Below are 20,054 nucleotides of genomic sequence, written 5' to 3'. Positions count from 1 at the left end.
CTGGGGCAGTGATTTCTGCGTCCGTGTCTCACACCACCGTGTTTTGCACTTTGTGGAAAGGGCAAACGGAGAGATGGCTTCTAGACTGGGCTCTGCCCACTAATTAGTCGTGTGGCCTCGGGCCAATCTTCCAGCCTCTCTGGTCTCCTTTCTCCCTGACAAATAGCGGTGATAATACCTCATGGTTGTTCAGGGGAAATGAAAGGTCTGGAGGGAAGCCTCCTGAAAGCTGGGAGCCCCAGGCCAATGGAAGATGTGGGGTAGTTGTATCCCCATTCTTTCCCTGGCGGTGAAGCAGAGTCGCACCCACTCCGCTCTCTTCAAATGTCAAGTGCACCAGCTTCCAATCCCTCCTCCGGGCGGGCCCTCGGGCGGCTCGGAATCCTAGGCTGCGGAGGATTCCCGTGCAAACTCCAGACTCTCCTCCCGCCCAGCCGTCCCTTCCCGAGGCCTCGCAGAACACACCTTAAACCCCGCGCCAGAGCGCAGTTCCGAGCGCAGCCCAGAACTGCAGCTTCGCGGCGCGGGCCCGGGTCGGGGTCGCGCATCTCCAGCCGGTGACTCAGGGCCGCTCGGGCCGGGAGCGGTGGGGGGGTGTGGAAGTAGGCGGGACCGACCAGGGCCGCGCGGGGGCAGCCACCGGGCGTTCGGGCGCTGAGCGGTGGGAGCGGAGGCTGGCTCTGGCCCGTCGCCATTCCACCGCGGGCGTCTGGCTCGCGGGGCCTTGCTCCCGCGCCGCTTCGCACCGGCCGTGCTCCTCTCCCGGTGCGCAGCGGCCCAGGCGGCCGGCGGTGGCCGGAGCGCGGGGCAGGCTCTGCGCGCGAATGAATGGGCGCCCGGGGGACGCGCGCGCTCGGGGCTGAAGGGCATTAGGACCGTGAGGATCGCTCCGCGCTCCTGTCTCTCCCTATCACCCCCCACCCCCCACCTCTCTCCCTTTTCTGCTCTGCAGGACTGAGCAGCCAGGCGCGAGCGAAAACAAACAGCTGGGGCTGCGAGCGCCCCCACCCCGGCCCCGAGAGCAAGCCGGCCCGGGCCCCCACTCGGGGCGCCCGCCCGCCCACCATGAGGAGGATCCGCGCCAATGCCATCGCCATCCTGACCGTTGCCTGGATCCTGGGCACTTTCTACTACTTATGGCAGGACAACCGAGCCCACGCAGCATCCTCCGGCGGCCGGGGCGCGCAGAGGGCCGGCGGGAGGCCAGAGCAGCTCCGCGAGGACCGCACCATCCCGCTCATTGTGAGTACGCCCTGCGCGCCGGGCGGCCGGCCGGGGAGCCGCGGCGCGCGTCCTTCGCCCCGCGCGGCTGCAGAGGGCGCGGGGCCGGGGGCTGCGTGCCCGCCGCGCCCTGCCGGCTTTGTATATGTTGGAGCATTCCTGTCCGTTGTTATGGCAACCTCTGTCGGGCCAGCAGGGCCAGGGCGCAAGGATGGAGGGAGGGTGACAGAGGGTGGGGGCTGGGAGAAAGTGCTGCAAGTTTGGTGGGCCCGGCGTGCGCGCGCGACTGGGAACGTGGCTCTCTCAGCACTGCGCCGCCGGAGCCGGGGGCCGGGGGTCGGGGGCCGGGGGCTGCCCGCACCTCGCCCGCCCCAGGAAGGAGGCTGCACCGTGCGCGCAGCGAGCCGGCAGTGGGAACCTCGCGCGGCTGAGCGCGTAGGTGGCGGTACGCACCCCTTCTCTAGTCTCCGGGGGGCAAAGGACGTGGGGTGGGGGCGCTGGGTAAGGCAGGGTCGCTCGGGGCTGCGCCCGGCTTTGCGCCCCCTTTTCGGCCCGGATCAACTTGAACTTGCTTCTCTGGCACGGAGGACTCCCCCACTAACACCCGCGGCATTCTCTGGGTCCGGGAAAGGTCTCTTCCCGTATGCGCCCTTCACCCCAACACGAGGGTCCCTCATGACGGGCGAGCTGGCAGTGTGTGCGCTAGGGCTGGGAGATTCCCTCTCTCGAGGTCAGCTCCGCGGGGAGACAAAGGTGGCGGAGCACGGCGGGGGCCTCCGCGGCGCTGCCGGGGCCCTAGGCTCTCCGGGGACTTGGGCTGGGGCGTGCGGAGCCCCCGCCGCCCTGCAGGGGGCGTTGCTGTCGCCGCCTCCGCCCGGGCCCCGTGTGACAGCCCTGTGTGGCAGGGGCACCTGTTGAGGCGGGCGGCTCTGGGACCGGCGGAGAGGCGCGGTCGGGCGGGGCCGGTGGCGGGCGAGAGCCTTGGGCGACCCTCGGGACAAGCTGCTGGGCTGGGGCGGCTTGACCAGAAGAGGACCAGGAGGAGGGAGAGCAAAGTGTGGGGGCTGAGGGTGGGAGAGTAGAGCAGGGTGGCCATTCCGATGGGAAAGATCTGGGCCTGGGGAGGGAAGAGTGTGGAGCTCCTCCGGGAGGGAGGTGCGGGTTCAGGAGGGCGAAGGCTTGTGTGGAGTAGAATCTGGGGTATTTCTGCAAAGGCAGCTGAGCCCCAGGAATATGGAGGAGGCGGCTGTCGGTGTGGAAGTGTTCTCAGATTCCCAACCTGCCCCAGATGCCGTGTCTTGTCAATCCCCCCCCCCCCCCCCCCCCCCCCCCCCCCGAAGGTAAAAAACCCCTGCAGAGGAACCATATTTCCTAGCCTTGCCTGAGGAGACCTTGGGGTTTATGGGTTTTCCCCAGCCTCCCTCTCCCAATTCCCAGATTCCTGTCTGGTTGAACTCTGTGGGTGAGCCTCATTAGGTGGAGTGTTCCCTTCTGAGCTGAGGGTCCCTGCCACTAGGAACTGTTCCCAAAGCACTTGAGGATGTTTGGATGGAAAGGCTGATGAGGATAAAGCCTCCAGTGTAAAGACCCCAGGGTATTGGGATCTGGGCAGACTGACAGATTGGAGTGGGAACTGGCCGAACCAGTCAGTAGTGGCCCCAGACCGGCAGGGAGCTTGCGCAGGCGTGGGCCCATCTGAGAGCAGCCCGTTCTTACATCCTGCGAGGGCCAGCCCTGGTCTCAGGGTAGGTGGGCTTGGAGCGCCGGGAGAGGCAGGCTGGCCAGATATTCTGTCCTTTGCTCTGGTGACGTGCGGGGTGGAGGGTCTGAGCTGGAAGGGGAGGAGGAGGGGAGGATGGAGGGGAGAGAGGAATGGAAAGGAAGAGAGCTCAGGGAAACTGCCGATTGGAGCAGAGCCCAGGTTGGGTCTCCTCACAGTTGTCTGTCCTTCCCAATCCTGACCTTGCTCTTGAACCTATCCTCACTTCTCCTTGCCCTCTGAGATCTGCTGGGAAGGCAGCTCAGACCGAGAGCCCTGGAATGGTGGGGTGGGCTCTGGGGGGAGGCACGTGGCACTTGTTTTGAGGGGTGGAAATTGGAGATCATGAGGGGGTGCCAGTGAACATCCTCTGGCCCTCTCCTTGTTCCCATGGGGTTCGACTTGCTGCAGATTGGAGCAGGGCTGTGAACTGGAAGCTAAGTTTAAAGTGTGCAGGAATATCAGGAAGATCCCGGGAGCCAGGGAGTGGAGGTGCAGGAAGAGAGGGAGAGTGGGAGTTCCGGGGAGTGAGCCGCAGACTGTTCTCTGGCCACCTAGGGGCACGGCCAGCTCCCTCTCTGTTCTTCAGTTTTAGCCCTGGGTGTCTGTTCCATAGGCATTGGTCCCCAGTCACACACCTCCCTGGACACAGGCTTGCATTGTCTTCCTACCTTCCAAGGTATTTCACTTCAGGAGGATTCTTAGTCATACACGCTGTCACGCAGGAACTATGCTGGAAGCTTCTTACATCTCCATATTGATGCACACAGCAAGACTTAATAAGTACTTGTTAGGCGAATGAAGTAGGACTTCTGCCTGGCTCTGGGAGCAGACAAGCTTCATACCCCCCTCCCCCCAGTACTTTGTTCCTGCCTCCAACCTGACCGTAACCAAAGAGATAGGGGAATGCATGTTCATCTTCTCCGAGAGTCGGACCCTATGTCCAGCCTAAAAGGGGCAGGTGCAGCTGAGGATTGCTTTCTCCCGGAACGCTGTGGTGAACCTCTCACTGGTCTTGCCATTCCAAAACATGTCTCTGTCTAGTTGGGCCAGGACACTGCATGTGGGTTTTCAAATTCTTAGGGAATGATGTGGCCAGCCCTGCTGACAGAGGCTGAGAAAATTCAGACAGGCGTCATCATCACTCCCCTGGGGAATCAGAGAACAGAGCTGGGAAAGGGAGGGTCTGCCTAACAGCCTGGGCCAGGGGGGGCAGCTCTGCCTTCACAATGTCTGGGCTGTTCGAAGCCAGCCAAGTTGCTTCTAGACCTTGGAGGCGCTGTTTGGCATTGTGGGGTGTCGGCATAGCAACCGTATGGCCCGGATTTCTCAGGGAGGTCCTGATTTTTAATATTCTGTCCTGCTGTCAGCCCATGTGTCACAAATTTTGATGTGAAAAATTGGTTACGGAATGTGTAAAACTACAGGGAGATACTGACTCCATCCCTAAACGGCTGCTTATGATGTGGCAGGGTTTGTGATTTTTCCATGCTGTATTTTTGGGGCAAGGCAGTGGATTTGGGGAAATCCACTTGAATCTACATTGACGCATGCTGGGTCCGGTCAGCAGCTGAAGCAGGCGGCCGCGCAGACACGGCCGGCCTTCAGTCTTCAGACCTCGCAGTAGGGAAGAACATTTGTGATTGGTTTGGCACCCAGGTTTTCCATATGCTAGTTCTCTAAGAGGCATGGGTGGGATGCTAAGGTGTTACACGGAATTTCACTTTGCAGACATATTTTTAAAAGACTGTCCATTATGAATATTTTCAGGATAGGGGTACTCATTTGCAACATTTCCTGTTTGGAACCGTGAAAGTCTTAGGCATGAGTTTTCTTAAACTGGAGTTTTCTTTTTTCTTTTCTTTTTTTTTTCAAGATTTCATGTATTTATTTGAGAGAGAGAGGGAGAGAGAGCAGGCAAGTTCAAGCAGGGGGAGAGGGAGAAGCAGACTCCCCGTCAGGCAGGGAACCCGACATGGGGCTCAATCCCAGGACCCCGGGATCATGACCTGAGCCGAAGGCAGACGCTTAACGACTGAGCCACCCAGGCGCCCCGAACTGGAGTTTTCTTATCCTCCAATTGGAATACTGCTGATGACCATGGACAAAATATTTATATCTCTGGACCTTGGTTGTTTTATGTCAAATTGGGGTTAAATGATTTGTAAGGTTTGTTGATCCTTAGACAAGCTGATGAGAACTTCATTTCTAGAAGCAAATAAATGGCTTTAAGGGAATTTTCCTGAAGGGTGTTGTGAGGTTTATTGCTTGTGGAGGGGCAGGCCTCTGTCAGGAGAAGGTCCTGCAGTGACCCCCGAGGCCTCTAAGGGATCCCTGCTCACCTAGCAGCAGGGGGACACAGGTGACTGACGGCTTTTCTGTGCTGTTCCCTGAGAGCAGAGGCTTCAGTCAGATCGGGATGGGTTTATATTTTATTTATAATGTGTGCATTTAGGAACTGTGGGAATAGAGTTTGCCTAAAGGACAGAAAATGATTTTATAGTTCATTTGTCTTGGCGCCACACACAAGGGCGAGCATGGGGAGGATTCGCGAACACCCGCAGTTCCCCTTGCCAAGATGCTCAGATTGGGAAGCGCCTGGTCTCCCGTCACTGGCGTCCCAGCCTGGGTCATGTTGCGACTTGACCGGAGGACTTGGGGACAGCACAGAGGCACCAAGACTGGTAAGGGCCTGAGAGCCCAAAAGTCACCTCCCTGGGAGCCTGAGGCCCGAGGTCCCAGGATTCTAGGGTGCAGCTCACTCTTCCGATGGGCCCCATCCTTCTGTGTAGGAGCAGCAGTTCCCGCCACTGGCTGCTTTCATCTCTGGAAGTCGAGTTTATCAGCTCTGCGAGCAGAGGAAGCCCTCGGGCCTGGAAATGCCATTTCAGGAGACGTGGAGGGGTGCAGGAGAGGCCGGCTGAACTGCCCAGGAAGCCGTCTTGCCGCAGCGGAGGGAACCGCCCTGGGGTCAGAGGGGAGCGTGTATCTGAGCAGTTCATTACAGTTAGCAGATTGAAGATTTAGCCCCTGGCTGCTTCTGGAGGAGACCCGAAACACCTTCCCTGGGACCTGGGGGCAAAGACACAAGGAGGCTAACTAGACCGGAAACCCAGGGTTTCGGAGAGGAGCATCTCAGACCGGAGTCAGTGATGATCACACCCGCGCAGCTGAATCAGACAGTTTGCTGGGTGCACTTGCCAACGGTGCAATGGCTCTGGAAACGGTCTGCAGGGCCTTCGTGTGTCTTCTGTACACGGACATTTGTGCTCTTTGATCTGTGCTTGTCTGGCCTCTGTAATGGCCATTACCCCTGTCAGATATTTATGGAGGCTACATTCATTGGCAACTTTGATGGTAGATGTCTCACAAACTTTAACCTCTCTGATTCCCCTCAACAACCTAGCAAGGTAGGTGTCATCATCAGGTCCAGTTAACATATGAGTAAACTGAGGCTTACTTATCCATGATCAGGCAAGTAGGAAGTGCCTTTAAAACGAGATATTTCTGCCTCTGAGGCCCATGCTATGTCTTCTGTCCCCTGAAGCATCTTTAGGGCAAGACCCAAGTCTGATGCACCAGTTTGTCTTTCCTGGAGCACCTAGATCAGCACCTTGCTTTGTGTTTACTCCATAAACATTTGGTGGGGGAAGAAATGCAAAAACATTTAGAACAAAATGTTAGCAGTAGGAAAGTAGGATTATGAATAGTCCCCCTTTCCATCTTTTGGCTTTTAAAACATTTTTTTTTAAGTAGGCTCCACGCCCAGGGTGGGGCTCGAACTCAAGACCATGAGATCGAGACTGAGCCAAGATCAAGAGTCTTAACTGACTGAGCCACCCAGGTACCCCTCAACATTTTTTTTTTAAGATTTATTTATTTATTTGAGAGAGAGAGAGAGAGCACTGTAGGGAGCAAAGGGAGAGGGAGAGAGAAACTCAAGCAGACTCCACACTGAACGCAGACCCCGATGTGAGGCTCGATCCTACGACCCTAAGATCAGACCTGAGCCAAAACCAAGAGTCGGGTGCTTTAACTGACTGTACCACCCAGGTGCTCCTCAACCTTTTTTATAATAAATGTCTATTAACATTATAATGATAAGGCCCATTGGGATAATTATTTTAAAAAGTATTCAGTGACTGAATAAAATCACTCTTGACTCCTCAATGAAAGTAAACTTCTTAACCACGTCTCACACTTCTGAATCTCCCATCAGTGCTTATTAGCATTGAGCCAACAGAAAAGGCAAGAGACTTATTTATGTGACTTATTCCATAGGGCGTGAAAGAATAGAACTGGGGCCAGATGGTAGAAGTTGCAGGGAGAGAGAAGGAAAACTTGGTCACGGAACCGTCCGTCATTGGAATAGGCCAATGGCTGACGAGGGTTTCTCTTCACACCCCTGTCAGTAGGTCAGCGCTTCCTTCCAGCAGCACTTGCGAGGGGGTGAGGAAAGGCTTTTTGTCCCACATGTCTCCTAAGACGTCAGGCAGCTCTGTAATGGGGTTTGAAATAGGGCCCAATTCTTGCACCACAAGAGACCTGGTGCCCTGGGGAGCAAGGCTGGCTGAGCACATGGAGGCCAGGCCAGGGAGGAGGATGACTGAAAGACCCATACGGCCGCTGTGCTGTCCCCTCCCTGTTCCTTTGGAGCCAGGAGCAGGGAGGCAGTGGGGGCCAAGGCTGGTCCAAGGCAAGGCCACAAAATAGCAAACGTCTTTTTTTTTTTTTTAAAGATTTTATTTATTTATTTGACAGAGAGAGACACAGCGAGAGAGGGAACACAAGCAGGGGGAGTGGGAGAGGGAGAAGCAGGCTTCCTGCAGAGGAGGGAGCCCGATGCGGGGCTCGATCCCAGGGCCCTGGGATCATGACCTGAGCCGAAGGCAGACGCTTAACGTCTGAGCCACCCAGGCGCCCCCAAAATAGCAAACGTCTTGAGTGTCTTTCCTGCTCCTCAGAACGAGGCCCACAAAGCTTTCCTGCCCGACTGAAGCCCAGGCCTGCCTGTCTCCTCCACACCCTGCATTTCAGCTACACCCTAGAAGAGTATCTGGCTGGAGACAGCGTGACCACCTGGAGGACTTTTGTGAACATATCAGAATAGGCAGGAGTGGCAGGCTGGAGTATTTTAAACTGAGGTGGCAAATGGAAGAACCCTTTTCGATTATACTCCCTAGACAAGACAAGGCCACATTTGGGGAGACATGGAGGCAAGTCTGCCCCAGGTAGAGCCTTTCTACTCTTCTGGACCCATTAGGAAGAGCTTCAAGTGTAGCTTGAGGGCCCCAGTGCCTCTTTCCTGCCATTCCAAGAAGTGAGGTGTGGCTTGGTGTACATCAGGAACAACATTGTCTCAGGGCTCAGAGGTGGGTGACATCTCTCGACACGCTCAGAGTGTCAGACCTGCCATTATGGGCCCTCGCAGGGCCAGGACCAGGCAGAACAGTGTGGCCTGGGATGGAAACAGATGGTGGCCTCTGGGGATGAAGGTGTGAGGGGATGGAGAGATGATGTGGAATGAAAACCAAGTGACCTACTTCTAGGCTCACCCTTGCCCCCAAGGGGCGACGTTTTCTTAGGTGAGTCACCTCCCCTCTCTGAGCCTTAGTCTCCTCATCTGTCAGATGAGGGTTGAACTGTAGGATCTCCGAGGCGCCTCCCAACTCAAACCATCTTTGATTTTGTTGACATGCATCTGCAGAAGTGAGGTGGCCCCAAGCCAAGGCTCAAGGTCTGATAGTGCCTAGATGAAGGAGAATAAGGCCAGAGGGTGAGGTGTACAAAGAGCCAGACCATTCGTGTGCAGAAGAGCGTGAAACCTTCAAATTCTCATAAGGAATAAACTGGACCTACTCCCGGGTGCCTGGGTGGCTCAGTTGTTAAGCGTCTGCCTTCGGCTCAGGTCATGATCCCAGGGTCCTGGGATCGAGCCCCGCATCGGGCTCCCTGCTCAGCGGGAAGCCTGCTTCTCCCTCTCCCTCTGCTCCTGCTTGTGTCCCCTCTCTCGCTGTGTCTCTCTCTGTCAAATAAATAATAAAATCTTTAAAAAAACGAAAAACAAAACTGGACCTACTCCCTCCCCATTCTCTTCCTGTCTGATGGAGCTCTGCAGCTCCCCTCTGCTGAACTAGAAGCCTAGGGTGTTTGTGTGTCTGGGGAATGCTCACACACTCACATGTAGGAGTGTCTATGGGTGGACTGCAGACATCTCAACAAGCTGAGAACTACAAAGACCCCTGAGTAGAGAATTAATAGTCCTGCACCCTTGGACTTGACTCAGAAGACAGGTGTGCAATTGTCCTTAGGCCACAGCCTGGAAATGAACATCGTAAAAATCAGTTTAAGGAGATCAGGAGGTTGGCCGTCTCCCGGCAACCTTTAGCTTTTCCTGGGCTATGAATCCAGCCGATTAGGAGAAGCGAGATGAGAGAATTGCTAGGAGCTGCTGGTCTCCTGAGAAGCATCAGCTGACAGCAGAGGACCAACCAGGAAAGGCCATAGGAGGTTGGAGCAAGCCCACTCTTCCCAAACAAGCCCACACTGGTCAGAAGTGAGTGGCATCATTGATTCCTTCTCTTGACAATTATTTACTGAGCACTTACTATGTGTCATGACTGCTCCAGGCTCTGGAGATAACAGAATGGGTAAAAAGCCCTGCTCTTGAGGAGCTTGGATCCTAGTGGGAGAGACAGACCATAAACAGATAAATATACAATGCATAAGGGTGGGGGTGCTGGCAGATATCATGGAAATAAAATAAAGTCACAAAAGGGGACAGAGAGATGAGAGAAAGATGGCCAGGAGAGGCCTCCCAGACAAGATGGTGTTTGAGCTGTGTCATGAATGGAAAGAGAGAACCATACATGCATCTAGCGGGAGAGTGTTCCAGACGACCCAGGCCCAGGGCACAATCTCTGCAGGGTGTGTGCCCGGTGCGCTTGGCCAGGGTAGCTCAGCAAGGGTAAAAGTGGCCCAAGGTGGAAGTCTGGATCGTTAGGCCCATAGGCTGTGGTAAAGAGGCTCAGAAACATGTCCCTGAGTCATCAGGAAGTGATAAATTACACAAAGTGTACGGGCTGGGTACGTCAGTGGACTCTCATTCCATTGAGAAAATTTTCCAGAAATATGATCAAATATAATGGGGAGTGTTGATTCTTAAAGAGGTAAACCTAAGTTATTTGAAAAATATTCTATGGCTAGAACACTTCATTTCCTTTTAATGTGAGATCAATGAGGTACTTGTGTGTGTTGCCTCTCTCTCTCTCTCTCTCTCTGCTGGTGAGGGGGAATGGAGGGTGCTGGTGCCTGAAGAGATTTAAAAAACAAAAGATAATGGGGCCCTTGTTGAAATGCTGGAGTGACGCAGGGTGGGGGAGGGCTCTGTCTCAGGAGGGAGAGTTCTGTGTGGGAAGGAGAATTCCTCCATATGGTGGTACCTGATCAAGTCCTCCTTTGTTTCCTCGTCCGTCCGGTTTATTGCGTTCTCCTCAGGTGCATTTGGGACTCTGGAAAGGATGCTTTCTGGCAATGCAGAAACTTGGAAGTCTTGTCCTTCTGTACAAGCAGGTTCCCCCTCTGTACCCCCTCTGTACCTTCCCCCAAAGGCGGAAGCATCCGGGGCCTTCCCTCAGACGTGGAGGTGGACACCTGAGGCCTGGCAGGATCAAGGAACCCACACAGTTTTTTATCAGGCAGGCAGTGGAAGAAAGGGGCTACTTTCAGGAGTCAGATGGCTCTGCCCGGGCCCTGTCTGAGACTGTGTCCACTGATGTTCAGGTGGCTTTCCCAGGGCCCGGTGACTGGTATGATAAGGCTTCATGTGTCCCCTGGAAGCAGCCAGCGCTCTCACTTTGTGCTTCAGGTCACACACACTCAATTCCAGACCGCCGTCAGTCATGCCCTTTTCGAGGCTGATCGTCAGAGTTCAGATTTTCATCCCTTTATCTTCTCCCAGCCGCGCTGGCTTTTAGCTTCTTTCAACCAACTGTTGGGGAGTACTTCTGACATTCCAAGGTCTTTCATTTCAAGGGGGTCTGGCCTGGGGAGGCCACAGCCAGAGGGGACCCCTGTTGACAAGTTGCCAAGGCTGCAGTCGGTTTTGGTGGGGGGATAGCTTCTGGTGCCTCACGCGTCTGTGACCGGATTCTTTGCTTAGAAGCCATCTTTTCCCCTCCATGTGAAATTCCTCCCTGGGGGGCTGGGACGGGAAGAGACTGAGGGGAGTAGGAGAGGTTGGGGGCATTATCCCAGGGTTTGGGGTGGAGCCCTGCCTGAGGCTCAGGAAGAAAGAACATGGGATCGATTAGTGATGTCTGAGGTGGTGGTGATGCCTTGAAGGAGTCAAGTGGTAGGATTGAGCCAGAGCCCCGAGGCCAGAGGGAGCAAGGGAACCGAGGGACAGAGCTCACACACTGCAGGGACCAGGAAAGGTGATGGAGGGCTGTTCGGAGCCATAAGCCAAAAGGAATTTGCCAGGTAGAAAGCAGAGACTGCCCAGGGTAATGTTCTGTTACAGCCTTGGGGCCCCCTTGTGGGGGCATGAAAATGGCAAGGGTCTTCTCCCAAAACATGGGAAGAAAGTGGCTTGTCCCTGGTGCACCCCAAGATAGCCAACCCCTGTTTTTTTGTGCAGCACCGAATGCAGCATCACCTGCTCAGCCCTTCCAGGCAAGCAGGGTCTCTGAACCACGCCTGGGGGTGGGGGGGGGGATTGGGAGCCAGGTGGGCGTGGGCTTGCAGGAGGACTGCAGTGCTTGGAGCCTGGGAGATCTGAAGGGCTGAGCGGGGGCAAAACTGAGGGCAAGCCACACAGAGAGAGTTAGAAAGGGCCTGGGCCCGGTCAGACAGTGACACTGGTTATGAGGTGACAGGCCTGAACAAGAATGTTCTGCAGAGCCAGGCCATAGGTGCCCTGAGCATGGTCACAGGGGCTCTGGTGGAGGACGGCACCTGCCCCTGGGTAGCCAGAGCCCTGCGTGGTCCAGATGTGCACTGACCACTATGTGGCCACCAGCCACGTGTGGCTACTGAGTGCTTGATGTGTGGCTAGTGTGACAGGGGGAACTGAGCTTTTAATTTTATTTAATTTAAATTGAAAAGGAGACACTCATTTCAATTATTGGTCAACTTTTAGGAGTGTTTAGAAGAAGTGAAGTATGTGGAATCTACATTTTCAACTGTAAATTTTATGAAATCTCAATATGGATCAAGTATTTCTGGTGAAAATTTAGTGTCTCAGTTGAAATGTGCCGTAAATGTGGGGCACCTGGGTGGCTCAGTCGGTTAAGCGTCTGCCTTTGGCTCAGGACATGAACCCAGGGTCCTGGGATCGAGCCCCATGTCGGGCTCCCCACTCAGCAGAGAGCCTGCTTCTCCCTCTCCCTCTGCCTGCCGTTCTGCCTACTTGTGCTCTCTATCTCTGTCAAATAAATAAATAAACTCTTAAAAAAAAGAAAGAAAAGAAATGCACTGTAAATGTAACATACACTGATTTCAAAGACTTAGTACAAGAAAAGATTTTTAAAATACTGACTACATTTTGAAATGATAATATTTGGATGTATTGGGCTAAATAAAATATATTATTAACATTATTTTTACCTGGTTCTTTTTACTTTTTTAATGTGGCTACTAGAAATTTGTAAATTCTCTGTGGGGCTAGCATTCTGTTTCTTTGGGCTGCGCTGGTCCTTACATGTGTTCATGAGCCCCCTCTAACGTGCTAGGAGGTTGTCAGCAGGTTTTATGTAAAGTAAAGAATGTGACTGCATTCCCAGTTTACCTTGACTTCGGGGTAAGTCCTTTCCGGTCCAGCCGCTGCGGAGTCATTGGTTCCTAAGGCACCATCATCTATGGGCCCCGGGACACCTCCCAGCATGGGCCTTCGTCCTCATACCGTCATTAAAACCAAGGTCAATGTTTTCTTGCAGCCTCTTCTCTTTTCAAAATCTCTTCTAAGCTCTTGCTGTGCTGGAAATGGGTTTTGGGTAGGAGGGGTCGGAGCCGTGGAGGCAGGGAGCCTTTTACTTCCTTGGAAAGTAGAGGGATTAGTTCCAGTCTGTTGCTTTTGGTGTTTCGTCTTTATCCTGTTAGAGCCGGAATGGTAAATAGGTCTTGGGTCTACTACCAGCCCAGAACCTATGGAAGTGGCCGCCTGCCGCCCCGTGGGGAGAAGGCTGCTGAGGCTGCATCCGGACTGCGTGGGAAAGAGGCAATTGATTAGCCATGTCTGTAAAGGGCATGGACTGGGACCGTAGAACACGTGCTTTGTGTATCCTGATCCTGCCCTGATGCAGTTGTCTTCTTTGAGACTTTCCCCCCCACTCTAAAGACCTGACATGTTTTTAGAAGTTGGCCACTCTGGGGCGCCTGGGTGGCTCAGATGGTTAAGCGTCTGCCTTCGGCTCAGGTCATGATCCCAGGGTCCTGGGATCGAGTCCCGCATCGGGCTCCCTGCTCCTTGGGAGCCTGCTTCTCCCTCTGCCTCTCTCTCTCTCTCTGTCTCTCGTGAATAAATAAATAAAAAAATCTTAAAAAAAAAAAAAAAAGAAGTTGGCCACTCTGAAGAAGCAGGGATGAGGCTTGCACTGAGTTAGATGTGCAGAGGGGAAGTTGGTCATCTCAACGGATCAGAACCCTATCCAAGGAGAGGTGACGAGAGCTTTAAAACACGGTGCGGACTTTTAGCGACCTTGTTCACTGACTTGGGAGGGGCGAGTTGGCTCTGGTCTGGGCCCAGTCTACCGGCAGCATAGAGACAGAGCTGAAACCCAAGGACAAAGGTAGACACCTGGAGGGGCTGGGAGAAGAGAAGAGGCTTGGTTCTTTTCCTTTTTCTCCCCATCTTCCGTCCCTTAAAAGTAGGCTCTGTGAACTTAAGAGCATTTCCTGCTTCTTGGTGCTACATTTCTGGTTATGGCTTGGTTCAGGAGGAAGAACGAGAGTGGCCAGGGGCACAGCCCCTGGAGCCGTGTTCCAGCTCTGCCACTTACTGCAACTTATTTAAACATGCTGTGCCTCAGTTTCCCTATATGTAGAATGGAGATCCCAGCAGTCCCCATTGCAGATGGTCGCCGTGAAGATTAAATGAGTTAATCCCCGTGAGGTGTTTGGAATCATGCCTCGGGCACAGTGAGTGCCACGCTACACCGTTGGCATACAAGTTAGTAATGACAATATAAATTGTCATCGTCTGTTAACTCGTTTGACTTATTTAATGCTGTGTAACAAATCACCCTAAAACTGAATGGCTGAAAGCAACGCTAATCATTTATTCTCTCGTATTGTCTTTGTGGGGTCAGGTATCTGGGAGTGGCTTGGCTCCGGGTTTCTCGTGAGGTCGTTCGTAGCCAGATGTCAGCTGGGGCTGCAGTCATCCGAAGGAGCGAGGGTGGCTCTCTCGCGTGGCTGGCCGGCTGGTGCTGGCTGTTGGCTGGAGGCCTCGGTCCTTCTCCACGTGGGTCTCTCCACATGGCTGCTTGAGTGTTTCCATGGTGGGGTGGCTGGCTGCTCCCGGAGCAAGCAATCCAGGAGACCAAGGTGGATACTGCAAAGACTTCTTGACCTAACCTGGGAAGTCACATAAGCAAAGGCGTGATGTGACCTGACTCCCATTTTGAGAGAGCTCTGTGGCTGCTGGTTGGAGAAGAGACAGGGGAAGGGTGAGGGCAGAAGCACTTTCTGACTGCCTGGTATGTGCCAGAAGCCTACCAGCTGGGTTTCATATACTTTTCCCTTCATCCATGATAGCAGGCTTGTGGCCTGAGTATCACTACCTCCATTTTACATACAGGGCTGGTTACCTGCCAACAGAGCCTGGATTCCCCCGGGGTTGCCTGGCACCAAAGCCTGGGGAGACGCACAACATCCCTGGGATGCCTCCCTCATGATGGTACGGCTTACTAGGGAAAATAGACTTTGTGAAGGATCTTAATTCCTATTTCTCAAAGTCAGGATGAGGAACCTGAGAAGCCAAGAGATATTCACAGGCCAGACTAGGGAGGGGAACAGGCCCTGGTGATCTCGGCACCTGCCAGAGCTGGGGGTGGTGTGTGTGGGGGGGAATATCAAGGGGCTGGGGCAAGGTTTGGAGGATTGTATGGATCAAAAGGGATGAGCTGGGGAGAGTCCCCGCACTTGGCTTAGGCTCTCCAAATTAACAGAATTCTGAGGTCAAGGAAGCCTTGGCATTACCTGAGCCCTAGAGATTTGCATGCAGAGGGATCAGGCCCACCCACCTGGGAGGGAATAGCTGGCAGCAGTAAAATAAATGAACTAGATTAATATATATCTGCACAAATGGAGCTTAAAAACATGATGTTAAGGGCGCCTGGGTGGCTCAGTTCGTTAAGCGTCTGATTCTTGATTTCGGCTCAGGTCATGATCTTGGGGTGGTGGGATCGAGCCCCGTGTCGGAACCTGCTTAAGATTCTCCCTCTCCCTCTGCCCTTCCCGCCCGGGGCATGCACTCTCTCTCCCTCTAAAAAACAAAACAAAACCAAAAACCCCACACGATATTAGAGGGGGGATTGCAGATGATTTTCTTTGATACTTCTATGCAAATTCGACTAATACAGTTGTGCTGTTGTTCCCGCATGTAGGTGTGTATGTGTGCATATATATCTCAAAGTGTAACAATGGACCAAAGAGGAGAAACAGCGCACTAAGAGCAGTGAGTGTTCCTGGAGAGAGACGGAGGAGGTCGGGACCAACAGGGAGTTAGATTTTATTTGCAACATTTTATTTCGGTTGTTTTTTTGAAAAGAGAGACTTGAAGCCAATCTGACAAAAGGTTAATAAGTTGTTAATTCTGGTAGTTGTGCAGGTGATTCCTAGTCTTTGTACTTTTTGGAATTAAAAAAAACCAAAAACCCTTAAGTCTAAAAACATTTTAAAAGGAAAGGAAAGAAAGGGCTGGTGCCCCAAGGTTGCTGGGTCTCAGCTGCATTAAGATGGAGAAGGAGGCTAGTGGAGGATTGAGGCAAGATTCCTGACCCCCAGCCCCCCAGAGAGCCTGTCACCCACGCAACACTGTTTTCACTTGCCTGGAGGACAGCAAAGCCGTTCTGGATTCTCAGTTCTCGGTGCTCAGGCGCGTCTTCTGTACCTGAAGATTGGCCAAGGAGGCGCTGACATTGAAGGTAGTGGTGGTAGAGAGAGCCCTCCCTCCAACAAAGTCCCAAGTGTTGGGGGTGCAGGGGCTGGAGGAAAAGAAGAGTCAGGCAGAAGGGTGCCAAGAGCCCAGGCAAGGAAAACTGAGAGCCAGGGAGTTCCATCTGTGAAAGGACACGAATAGTAAAAATGGGTGTCTCTTCACTTCTGTCAGGGGTGAGGGGATGACAAAGTCTTGCGATAGATCAAAGGTATGAAGTTTTTCTTTATTGTTCTTTTTTCTCCGTTTAGACATAGTACATGTTTAATACACAAAAGACAGGAAATTGAGAAGGAGATGAAAATCACACTAAATCCCACCATTGGGTTTACCATTATTAACATTTTGTTGAATAATCAATCCAGATCCTTTTTGGTGGATTTTTGAAAATGAAATTGTATGGGGCGCTGGGGTGGCTCAGTCGGTTAAGCATGTACCTTCCGTTCAGATCATGGTCTCGGGATCCTGGGATCGAGCCCCACGTCCTCAGCCTGCTTCTCCCTCCTTCTCCCCCGCTTGTGCTCTCTGTCGCTCTCTGTCTCTCTCTCCCAAATAAATAAATTAAATCTTTAAAAAAAATGAAACCATATATTTTATACTGTTTTGTAACTAGTTTTTTTTTTTTTTTCATTTAACACTCTATCATGAACGCTTTCTCTGTCATAGTCTTCTTCCAGATATTTTTTAATGGCTGCCTAGATTTTCATTGGGTGAATATTCCATAGATTATATAATCACAGTTCATGGACACTGGAGATTAGGTTAGATTGGATAATATGAAATTGTTGTTTTTAGGTCAAAAATGGTCAACTATTGGCAGTTTCAAATGGTTCAACCAAATATGTTTTCCAGTTTTTCATTTTTATAAATAACACAACAATGAACATCTTTGTAGGTGCACCTTTACACATCGCCTCAATTAATTCCTTAGATAAAATCCTGGCAATAGAATTGTTGAACAAAATATCAAACATTCTACCAAAGACAGAATCGGATAGGGCTGGGATTAGGGAGAGGTGAGTGGGGTGTGTGGTGTAAGTCAGGGCCAGATCTGTCTGTATTTCAAATGTTAGTTTTTGCTCACTCTGGATATTTTGCTATAATTTTGATTTTTAAAAATATTTCTTTAAAATATCTATCTTGGGGGCGCCTGGGTGGCTCAGTTGGTTAAGCGACTGCCTTTGGCTCAGGTCATGATCCTAGAGTCCCGGGATCGAGTCCCATATTGGGCTCCTTGCTCAGCAGGGGGTCTGCTTCTCCCTCTGACCCTCCCCCCTCTCATGTGCTCTCTCATTCTCTCTCTCAAATAAATAAATAAAATCTTTAAAAAAATAAATAAATAAAATAAAATATCTATCTTGGGGCACCTGGCTGGCTCAGTTAGTAGAGCATGTGACTCTTGATCTCGGGGTTGTGAGTTCGAGCTCCACATTGGGTGTAGAGCTTACTTAAAAGAAAAAAAGTCTTTACAATTTTTTTTTTTTAATAGGCTCCACACTGGGTGGGACTAGTCCCCCAATGTGGGACTTGAACTCACAACCCTGATGGCAAGATCTGAGCTGAGATCAAGAGTAGGGTGTTTAACCAACTGAGCCATCCAGGCGCCCCCCCCCAATAAAATCTTTAAAAAAATATATCTATCTTGCTTCCTGAGTTTGTTTGGTGTCCCCTTACATTTCGCACCCCACGTGAGTGCCTCGCTGCCTTCCCCTGCTCTGGCCCCGGATAGCAATAGTGTTTCCCTTCTGGAGTCATCATGGTGAGTGAGGCTTATAAACCTCTCAGAACAGCATCCAGGGTTGGTGTGCGCAATAAGCATCATGTACATATCTCCTCTCAGAAAACATTTGTCGTCCAGCATGTGACAAGCGCTAAACTAGAAGCGAGGATGCCAGGGTGAGTAAGTTCCTGCCCTCAAGCTGCTTGGGAGTGTCAGGGAGCCCACCGGGGTGGGGAAGGTGGTGCAACTGCAGGGCATGTGCTGGGTTCAGTGAAATCTTTGCCTCGTACACCGAGGGGTGATAATGTGGGCTGAGTCTTTTATCTGGGCACATGCTGGTTACACACGAAGCGAAAGGGACATCAGGTGCGGCCTGAGCCAGCACGCAGCGTGGGAAGCCCAGTTCCAAGTCATTCTGTTAGTAAGGTCGTAGTCTGGAATGGGAGGAGGACCGGGCCAAGAATGAGCCTGGGTGACGGCGGAGAGACACTGGGATACTGGGATTCTGCCCTGAGCCCCATATCTGTTTGTTCTGAAGTCACACTGACCACAGGAAGGCCAGCCTGCAGCGGTCTGCTCACACTCCCAGGGGCGCCTCCTTCCCTGTGTAACAGATAATGGTGACATGGATGCCTACTGTTGATATCTTCTTTTTCTTCCTATTTTCTTATTTTTAATCGTGGCATAATATACATAACATGAACTTTACCGTATTAACTATTTTTAAGGGTCTATGGTGTCATTAAGTAGCAGTAACACCCACATGGTTGTGCAACAATCACCACCGTCCCTCTCCAGAACTTTTCCATCATCCCGAACTCAAACTCTGTCCGCATGAAACACAAACTCCCTGACTTCTCCTTCCCTACCATTCTACCTTCTTCTCTATGAATGTGCCGATTTTAGGTGCCTCGTGTAAGTGGAATCATACAGTACTTGTCTTTTCGTGACTGGCGTATTTCACTGAGCATCCTGTCCTCAAGGGTCATCCGTGTTGTAGCCCGTGTCCGAATTTCCTGCCCTTTCGAGGCTGAATAATATTTCATCATATGCATATACCACATTTTGCTTATCCGTTCATTCATGGATAGACACTTGGGTTATTTCTACCTTTTGACTGTTGTGAATAATGCAGCTATGAACATGGGTGTATAAAGGTCTGAGACCCTGCTTTCAATTCTTGGGGGGTATATTCCCTGAAATGGCATTACTAGATCATATGGTAATTCCATTTTTAATATTTTGAGGAACTACCATACTGTTTTCCTATTCTTATCATTTTTACCCGGTAAGTCAGCTGAGGCACCCAGCACAGTGCCTGCCCCTCGTGAGTGGTCACTGAACACTGGTTGCCTGGATGAGGCTCCTAGAGGTTGAGTTACTCGCCCAAGGCCCCACAGCTGGAGGTGGGGGAGAGGGGCCAGAACACACTGGAACCCCAGGGCCAAAGACTCTTTATCTCCAGGCTGCACCTACTGTGTGAGAAGGTCTGGCTCTCGTCAGTCCTGGGAGAAGCCTCATCCTCCCTACTCCCCGCTTCCCTCCCCTGGGGACAGAAGCTGAGGACACAGCCCTTAGGGAGCCCCCAAGCTTCAGAGCAATCAGTTGCAAAAGTTGCCAGTAACAGTCGTGATTCTTAGGAAAAGAAAGGGGCAGTCAGGTCCAATTTCGGTCACCCCGAGTTGAGGAGGGAATCTCCGCTTGGGCAGCTCGTGACAAATAAAAACGGGGAGTGTTGGCAACATGCCCACAGCACTCCGCGAGCGCCAGGGCTGCTGCATGCCATGGATTGCTTTTCTTTAGCTGTTCCTGGCACACCAGGAACAGGGTCAGCATTTGTACGTGACCTCTGCAGTGCCTGGTACACGGGGTATACGGGGAGCACTCACGGAGTCTGCTGATGAGTGAGCCTACAGGGCGCCTACGGTGCACCAGGCCTGGAAGACCTGGACCCACGTTCTCAGATTTAACTCTGCGAGCCAGGGACTGTCCCCATCTCCACCGGCCCAGAGGGAGCAACTGAGGCCCTGAGAGGGAGTGACTTGCTTGATGTGTTCAGCCGATCAGTCACGGTGCTAGGGTAAGAAGCAGGCGTCTGGGCTCCTGACCACACACGTATCGAAGGAGAAGGAAACCCATCTCAGCTCCAGACCTGGTCAGGTTTGGGAGGCTGCACGGGAGGCGCCCGCTTGGATCCC

General features: G+C 52.5%; 1 protein-coding gene across 1 annotated transcript in view; it reads left to right on the top strand.

The window, feature by feature from the left end:
• The first annotated feature begins 692 nt into the window (after window positions 1–692).
• The window catches only part of GALNT16 (polypeptide N-acetylgalactosaminyltransferase 16), a 91,427-nt gene continuing 72,065 nt past the window's right edge, over window positions 693–20,054 (top strand). The window contains exon 1 of the mRNA XM_034992353.1: window positions 693–1,242. Coding sequence (XP_034848244.1) covers window positions 1,066–1,242 — 177 coding nt within the window. The 5' untranslated portion in view covers window positions 693–1,065. The remainder of the gene's footprint in view (window positions 1,243–20,054) is intronic.

Source organism: Mirounga leonina, unplaced genomic scaffold (assembly GCF_011800145.1).
Source record: "Mirounga leonina isolate KUSES-001 unplaced genomic scaffold, KU_Mleo_1.0 Mir_82, whole genome shotgun sequence".
Taxonomy (NCBI): Eukaryota; Metazoa; Chordata; class Mammalia; order Carnivora; family Phocidae; genus Mirounga; species Mirounga leonina.
Note: the sequence above shows the minus strand (reverse complement) of the source record. Positions and strands in the feature narration are given on the sequence as shown.